Source organism: Dermochelys coriacea, chromosome 6, assembly GCF_009764565.3.
Source record: "Dermochelys coriacea isolate rDerCor1 chromosome 6, rDerCor1.pri.v4, whole genome shotgun sequence".
Taxonomy (NCBI): domain Eukaryota; kingdom Metazoa; phylum Chordata; order Testudines; family Dermochelyidae; genus Dermochelys; species Dermochelys coriacea.
In genome coordinates, this window is record NC_050073.1 from 8,496,389 (window position 1) to 8,505,394 (window position 9,006).

Below are 9,006 nucleotides of genomic sequence, written 5' to 3' on the forward strand. Positions count from 1 at the left end.
TCAGCAACTGACTTACGTAACCCACAAACATCTTGGGTGTGGTGTTCTATCTCATCTAGTGGCACCAAGACCACTTAGAGAAAGAGCTTAATGAGTCTGCTCTGCAGCCTTAACTAAGCACCATATGGCTTTTAGCTCACGCAGTAGAAGCTCATGCACTAAGCTCCACAGGTCCCAGATTCAATTCTACCTACTGACAACTGGGGTCTGTCAGTGTTACAATTAGAAGCATCTTTTCTATTCTGCAGTAAGGAAATCTCACCAAATGCTCCTAGATTTAGTTCTCTGTGGATAACCTGTGGTGGCTCCATAACCTGCGCATGGAATCCTTCACTCAGGGTATAGGTCAGAGGGTTCACCACTGGGGTGAGGATGGTGTAAATGACAGAGATGCTCTTGTCAGCTGAGAAATTGGAAAAGAGGCATAGATAGTAGAATATGCAGGGCCCGAAGAACAAGGTGACAACCGCGATGTGAGATGCACAGGTGGACAGAGCCTTCTACGTTCCATCTCTGAGGCAAAGCCCGACCGTGACTAGGATGACTGTATAGGAGACAAGCAGCACCAGGAAGCGAGCCAGGGAGATCAGGCCACTGTTGGAGAGCATGAGCAACTCAATAACATAGATATTGGTGTAGGTGAGTCTGATGACAGGGGCCACATCACAGAAGTAGTTATCAATCTTACTGGGACCACAGAATGGGAGGTGGATGGTAATAATGGTCTGCACAATGGAATGGACAAAGCCCCCCACCCAACAAACTGCCACCAGCATGCAGCACATGGGCCGGCTCATGATGGACATGTAGAGCACTGGCTTGCAGATAGTGACATAGCGGTCGTAAGCCATCATTTTTAGGAGGAACATCTCTGTTTCTCCCATGAAGTGCAGGAGGAAGAGCTGGGCCATACAGCCATTGAAGGAAATGGTCTTCCTCTGGGAGAGCAGGTCAGCCAACATCCTAGGGGAAATGACGGAAGCATAGTAGAGATCAACGAATGACAGGTTGCAGAGGAGGAAGTACATGAGTGAGGTCAGACAGGAATTGGCCTTTATGGTGACAATGATGAGGAGATTGCCCAGAACAATTGCCACATAGGACAGACAGAACAGGACAAAAAATACAAGCTGCGTCTGTCCAACGTGGGAAAGTCCAAGTAGAACAAATTCCGTCACCACCGTGTGATTCCTCTGCTCCATGGTTTCAGTTCATAACTTTATAGAAAAGCTGTGGGGGGAGGAGAAGGAAGTTACAGTCACAGTCATGACTGGTGAATAATGAAGTCCATTGTACAAAATCAAGACTTATAAATAAACAAGCAAAGACATTTATATAGTTCTGTGAATAACAGAAATTTTTGTTTCATTGCAATTCCAAAAAACTGGGGCGACAAACTTGTTTTGAGTTGAACCAAAAATATATTTTTTTCAAAATTTTCAATGTCAAAATAAAAAAATAAAAATAAAAACAGGTCAAAGAAACATTGTGTTTTAGGGTAAACAAAATATTTGTTTTGATTTCAAGCATTTTAGTGGTTCTAATTTTAAAAAAATAAATAAAAGTACAGGATATTTTGCAATGAAATGTCATGTCAATCCAAAAACATGTATGTTGATTTTTGCAGAATTATTTTGTGTGAGATTTTTTTCCTGACCAACACAATGCAGCAAATCTGACATGAATTTGTGAAACTCTAACTGTGTTGCTGAATCTGCATATTTTACCCTGAAAAATCTTCAACTGAAAAATTTCACCCCACTCTACATTTATAGCACATTCCAGTTGAGAGATCAATTGTGCCAGAGAATTGCACGATAAACAAAGAGATGCCATGATGAATTGTGTTTGTGAAGGATGTTGATTGTTTCATCTGCACTCTGCCCACTAATCCATCCCTACTGAGCGGATCCTAATGTTCTAAACCTCTGAACACTTTTCATATAGACATTTGTTTTGTTTGTGTGTGTATGTTTGTTTGTTTGGAATCACCAGTTACAAAATGTTTCTTGCCGTTCTCTAAAATAATAGCAATACCTAGCTCTTGCATGGCATGTTTCATCACTAGATCTCAAAGCATTTTAAAAGGAGAAACTAAAGTGCAGAGTGGTGTAGTGACTTGACCAAAGCGTACAGGTCTCCCCTGAGTCCACGCCAATCTACTACATAGTAGGCCAATGGGAAATTCCCTCTACCTTCTTCCCATCATCTCTTAATTACACTTTTCTGAATTTCAGAGCTAGTAACATTTAGACCAAAATTAAAGACAGCTCTAAGATACAGTTAGAAATGTGTACCCTTTAGCCCTGTGATGAAGCTGGGAATTTATCCTTTCCAGTGATAAAAGGTTTTGTATCCTAGCTCACACGATATATCACAAGGAATCGCTGGGAAAAGTTGTCTGTCCTTTGTTACGCAGGAGTTTCAGCCTATCTCAGGGTTCCCTCCCCACTCTGAACTCTGGGGTACAGATGTGGGGATGCGCATGAAAGACCCCCTAAGCTTAGAAGTTCCAGTTTAGGTTAAAACCTTCCCCAAGGCACAAATTTTTTTCTTGTCCTTCGACAGTATTGCTGCCACCACCAAGTGATTTAGACAAGATTTAGGAAAAAGACCACTTGGAGTCCCTGCTTCCCCAAAATATCCCTCCAAGCTCCTAAACCCCCTTTCCTAGGGAGGCTTGAGAATAGTATGCTAACCAATTGGTTAACCCAGTGAGTACAGACCAATCCCTTGGGTTTTTAGGACACTAAAAACCAACCAGGTGCTTAAAAGAACTTTATTATAAAGAAAAAGTAAAAGAAGCACCTCTGTAAAATCAGGATGGAAGGTAATTTTACAGGGTAATAAAAAGATTTAAAACACAGAGGATTTCCCTCAAGACTTAACTTTAAAGTTACAAAACAGGACTAACCCTCCCTCTTAGCATAGGAAAAATTCACAAGCTAAAACAAAAGATAACATAATGCTTTTTCTTGCTATTACTTACAATTTTTGTAATTTTAGATGTATTATTTTAGTAGAAGCTGGGTTACCTGCTTGGTCTTTCTCTTTGTCCTGAGAGGGAACAACAAAGAGAGCACAAACAAAACCTCCCCCCACTGACTTGAAAGTATTTTTTTCCCTTATTGGTCCTTTTGGTCAGGTGCCAACCAGGTTACTTGAACTTCTTAACCCCTTACAGGTAAAGGAGCGTTTTATGCTACCCTTAGCTGTATGTTTAAGACCCCCCCTCCCCCCAAATCACTGATGGTGCTGGACAGCCTGTTCCACACTGGCTATGCTTTCTTCATGGAGCTTTAGGAATGCATCCGATGAAGTGAGCTGTAGCTCACGAAAGCTTATGCTCAAACAAATTTGTTAGTCTCTAAAGTGCCACAAGTCCTCCTTTTCTTTTTTGCGAATACAGACTAACATGGCTGCTACTCTGAAAACAGGGAGCACATTAAATTTATGCAGCCCTACATGGGTGATGAAGGCTGACTTTTTCTTGGTGAATTTATTTAGCCTTACCTGACAGTACCCCTTGGTTAAGTCTAAGGTAGAGATGATCTGGGCACGTTTTAGTTTTTTTAATAGCTTATTTGTGTGTGGCATTGGATAGTTGTCTGGGCGAGTTACAGCATTTAGCTTACTGTAGTTTACACAAAAGCGTATTTTCCCATTTGGTTTGGGAACTAGAACCACTGAAGATGCCCAGGCACTTTTAGAGGGTTGGATTACTCCCATTTGTAACATGTTTTGGATTTTTTGTTTTATAGCAGTTTTGACATGAGGAGCGACCTGGTAAGGTTAGGCTTTAATTGGGCAAGCATTACCTGTGCTAATGGAGTGGTATGCCTGTTTGGTCCGTCCTGGGGTGACTGAGAACATTTGAACAAAGCTAGTGCACAGCTTCCTGATTTCGTTTATCTTTTTTTGCCAGTGTGGAAGGACTTCCCCAAATGGTCTCTGGTAGTAGACACCTTTCATTTAAAACATCGCCCAGCTTACTGGTCACTGGGGTGAGGTGGGTTGCTGAAGACTGCTGCGGTGGGACAATAATCATAAATATAAAGGGAACAAGAACCACCTTTCTGTATATAGTGCTATAAAATCCCTCCTGGCCAGAGGTAACATCCTGTTACCTGTAAAGGGGTAAGAAGCTCAGCTAACCTGGCTGGCACCTGACCCAAAGGACTAATAAGGGAGCAAGATACTTTCACATCTTGGGAGAAGGGGAAGGCTTTCATTTGTGCTCTATCTTTACGTGCTTGTTCTCTCTTGGGACTGACAGAGGCCAGACAGAAATCCATCTTCTGCAACCCATCCTAATCCAAGTCTCCAGCATTGCAACCTGTATAGGTAAGTCAGGCAAGGTGGATTGTTTTATGTGAATTTTCCCTGTGCTAAGAGCAAGGTTTATTCCTGTCTTCTGTAACTTTAAGGTTTTGCCCAAAGGGGGGTCCTCTGTGTTTTGAATCTGAATAACCTGTAAAGTATTTTCCGTCCTGATTTTACAGAGGTGATTCTTTCACCTTTTCTTTAATTAAAATTCTTCTTCTAAGAACCAGATTGATTTTTCATTGTTCTTAAGATCCAAGGGTTTGGGTCAGTGTTCACTTATGCAAATTTGTGAGGATTTTTATCAAACCTTCCCCAGTAAAGCGGGTGTAGGGCTTGGGGGATATTTTGGGGGAAGACGTCTCCAAGTGGTCTCTTTCCCTATTCTTTGTTTAAAACACTTGGTGGTGGCAGCATATGGTTCAAGGACAAGGCAAAGTTTGTACCTTGAGGAAGTTTTTAACCTAAGCTGGTAAGATTAAGCTTAAGGGGTCTTTCATGAGGGTCCCACATCTGTACCCTAGAGTTCAGAGTGGGGAAGGAATCTTGACACAAGTGTACCAGAAAACCAAAGAATCAAACGGACGCTCCAGGACAGAGCCCCAGACATGCTGTTTCTACGCTGAACTGCATGCAATTCTCGGGGGAGGCCACCAGTACCCCACCCTTTTCTGTGGACATCGATGATGGGGTATTCTCTGCCTTGCTTGAGGATTTTGCGGACGGGGAAGATGAGGAGGAGGAGGACGAGCTTAAGGAGAGCACACAGCACACTGTTCTCCCCAACAGCCAGGATCTTTTTATCACCCTGACTGAAATACCCTCCCAACCCAACCAAGCCGGAGAAGGGACCTCTAGTGAGTGTACCTTTTAAAATATAATACATGTTATAAAAGCAAGCATTTTTGTTATGATTAAGTAGTCCTGAGGACTTGGAATGCATTCATGTCCAGTACAACTCCTGGAAATGTCTGTTAACGTGTCTAGGGATGGATCGGAAATCCTCCAGGGACATCTCCATGAAGCTCTCCTGGAGGTACTCTAAAAGCCTTTGCAGAAGGTTTCTGGAGAGAGCAGCCTTATTCCTTCCTCCATGGTAGGACACTTTACCACGCCATGCTAGTAGCAAGTAATCTGGTATCATTGCACGACAAAGTTTGGCAGCATATGGTCCCGGTGTTTGCTGGCATTCAAGCAACATCTGTTCTTTATCTCTCTCTGTTATCCTCAGGAGAGTGATATTGTTCTTGGTAACCTGGTTGAAATAGGGGAATTTAATTAAGGGGACATTCAGCGATGTCCATTTCTACTGCGTTGTTTGCCTGTGGCTTAAAAGAAATCCTCCCCGCAGTTAGCCACGTGGTGGTGGTGGGGGAATAACTACAGTTATTTTCTGGGCTGGGAAGTAAATCCCTTCCTGCAGCCGTTTAAACGGACCAGAGTTGCTGAAGACGCGAGCGTCATGAACTTTTCCCGGCCATCTCACATTGATGTTGGTGAAACATCCCTTGTGATCCACCAGTGCTTGCAGCATTATTGAAAAGCACCATTGCCCCACCACAGTTAGGAATCCCATTGCAGCAAAGCCATCCACTATGACCTGCACATTTCCCAGTCACTACCTTTGATAGAAACAGCTCAATGATTGCATTGGCTACTTGCATCACAGCAATCCCCACAGTAGATTTGCCCACTCCAAATTGATTACTGACTGACCGGTAGCTGTCTGGTGTTGCAAGTTCCCACAGGGCTATTGCCACTCGCTTGTGAACTGTGAGGGCTGCTCTCATCTTGGTATTCTTGTGCTTCAGGGCAGGGGAAAGCAAGTCACAAAGTTCCATGAAAGTGCCCTTATGCATGCAAAAGTTTTGGAGACACTGGGAATCATCCCAAACCTGCAACACTATGTGTCCCACCACTCTGTGTTTGTTTCCCGGGCCCAGAATCAGTGTTTCATGAGCCTGCCATGATCTCCAACTTGCCAGGGACCACGGTTTTAGAGAAATCTGTTTTCATGTCCTCATCACCGCGCTGCCATCACTACCTCGCCTGGTTCTTCATAAACTGCATGATAATGTGCAAGGTGTTTACAATGGTCATAACTGCTGTGGTGAGCTGAACGGGCTCCATGCTTGCCGTGCTATGGCATCTCCTCAGGCAATCCAGGGAAAAGGGAGCTAAATGATTTGCTGTTGCTTTCACGGAGAGAGGTAGAGTTGACTGATGACATTTACCCATAACCACTGGTGACAAATTTTTGGCCCCATCAGGCATTGGGAGCTCAGGCCAGAATTCCAATGGGTAGCGGGGATTGTGGGATAGCTACAAGTACTCTTTTTCTTTTTGTGGATACAGACTAACACGGCTGCTACTTTGAAACTTTTAGCAGAGTGTCAGGCTGAAAAACAATCTCACTCTGATGACATCGTTCCTTGACTCAACAAGAGGTGAGAGTGAAGTGATGTCTCCAGACAGATTGAACTCTCCGTCATGGCATGTCAGTTTGGGCTAAAGCTTTCTTACTTAGATACTGTGACAATTAAGCTTGTTTAGACTTGAAAATGGCAGTTACTTTAGTATGTACGGAATCACAGAGTCACAATGGAATGCACTGACCGCTTTTGAATTTAAAAACTGCTATTTTCTCCAACCTAACAAGTTGTGCCTTAAGTTCAAGAGGTCAGGGCTCCGGCTTTTGGTGCTGAAGGTCTTGGGTTCAATCCCTGCGGATGACCATAGTGCCTGGATGTGTATGCAATGATGATTGCAGATGACAGAGAGAGATGTGTCTTTACTTCCATGTTTCCAGAAGCTTCCATGTGGGAAGCATTTATATTGAATGTATGAATTCAGGAGGTTTTATATTGAGCTTTTAGAGCTTTGGCTCCTTAGCCCTGAAGCAACTGGAAGCACCTGAGATCAGAGAAGCACAAAACTCCCAATTAAAATGCACTCAATACACCAAACGCATTGCATATAAGTCATACACTGGGGATTAATTTGGCCCATACTTTTCAAGTGCTACTAAATGATGCAATTTCTAGAAGAGTTACAGAATGCAGAGATACGGTATTTTTCACTCAGTGATTTCCCTGTGAGATAATGAGTAGAGCTGGTAAAAAAAAAATTGGAAATTTCAACTTTTTAGTGAAAAATTGAAAACTGAAATTTTTGATTCAAAAATTCTGCCACGGTGTGTCATGGCGGTATTTTGTACCTCTGTTTTTCTCTTTGTATCAGGCTTTTTGGCTGGATTACATGTCCTATTATAAACTAGTACATCACCTTTTCCTGAGGTATCACAGTGCATCGAGGGAATCCCATGACTGCAGCCTTCTTCACTGTCAGCATTTTGGTACATCTTCCCTGCCTCCATGACTGATTTATTAGCCAGCCATAACAAAGGAATATGGTGGACTTCCTGCTATTACCATTAGTCCTATTCCAGTTGTATCTAGAAACACCCACCAATCACAAACACAGCGTGAGAGACATTCCCTGCCCCAAAGAGTTTATAATTGGAATAGACAAGACAGAGGGTGGGACTGGGGACAAAGGTACAGTGAATTAACACGATTTATCCAAGGTTAAACGACATATCAACAATACAACACAAGTCTTATGAGTTCAACTCCAGTGAACTACCCACTGGGCCATGCTGCTTCTCCACAATATGATAAAACCAACCTCAAATTATCACTATTTCTGCTTCCATAAAAAGCCAAAGGCTGTCTCTCTAGGACAGGTATTGGTAACCTTTGGCTGTGGGAAGCGGCGACCAGCACATCCCTCAGCCCGCACTACTTCCCACAGCCCCCATTGGCCTGGAACGGCGAACTGCAGTCAGTGGGAGCTGCAATCGGCTGAACCTGCGGACGCAGCAGGTAAACAAACTGTCCTGGCCTGCCAGCAGATTTCTTTGATGGGCCTCATGCCAAAGGTTGCCGATCCCTGCTCTAGGATGTCAGGCTGTTTGCAAAAGATTCTTCCTTCTTTCTGGTTACTGCTTCTCAGATTACAGAGAGCAACTACAGCATAAGTTGAAAAGAGTGAAAAAATATGTAGTGGAGGAATTTTCAAAAGCTGCCAGTGTTGACCTAATTTTCCTCCCATTGATGTCAAAGGGAGTTTTAACATTGATTGCAATGGAAGCAGCGTTAGGTCAATGCTGCGAGCTTCAGAAAATCCCATTCTCCAAATTCAGCACTATTCTAGGCTTGCTATGGACATGCAAAACAAGCATATAAGGAAAACATTGCTCTCAATAAAGAAGGTCCATTATTTTGATTTGATCTGATCTCCACTTTGGTCTTAAAATATAACCAGCTGAGAAGTGGAACAGTTCCTTGTTCCAAAAAGCCTGCATTTAGACTCTCCTAGAAATAATACTAACCTTCGCCACGCAGCCAGCTTTGAACCAGGCACCACTAAACAACCTCAGGGCTACATTCATAAGGGGGACTGAGGATTTATTTACAGGGATGCTTAGCAAGTGGTGGTGTAAATATACTCCACACAAGTGTGGACCCTGCTGCTGCTCACTACCATTTCCCTTGTGTAATTTAATCTACCACCATTTCAAAGCTGGATTAATCAAAGCACATTAGGGTACTGTTGGTGCACTGCAGCAGGGTCCACACCTAGCGTGCAGTAGACTGATGCAATGTAGTTTTACACTGGGGT

At 43.2% G+C, this 9,006-nt stretch overlaps 1 protein-coding gene across 1 annotated transcript; it reads right to left on the reverse strand.

Annotated features, from left to right (window-relative positions):
• Positions 1–500: 500 nt before the first annotated feature.
• Positions 501–1,844, reverse strand: LOC119857393 (olfactory receptor 4Q3-like). Its single transcript, XM_038406207.2, has one exon. The coding sequence runs from the start codon at positions 1,200–1,202 to the stop codon at positions 501–503; it is 702 nt and encodes a 233-aa protein (XP_038262135.2). The 5' UTR covers positions 1,203–1,844.
• Between the last annotated feature and the right edge of the window lie 7,162 nt (positions 1,845–9,006).

Bases quoted from the DNA above. Each gene is read 5' to 3' on its own strand.
- LOC119857393 (XM_038406207.2), bottom strand. From the start codon at position 1,202: ATGGAGCAGAGGAATCACACGGTGGTGACGGAATTTGTTCTACTTGGA.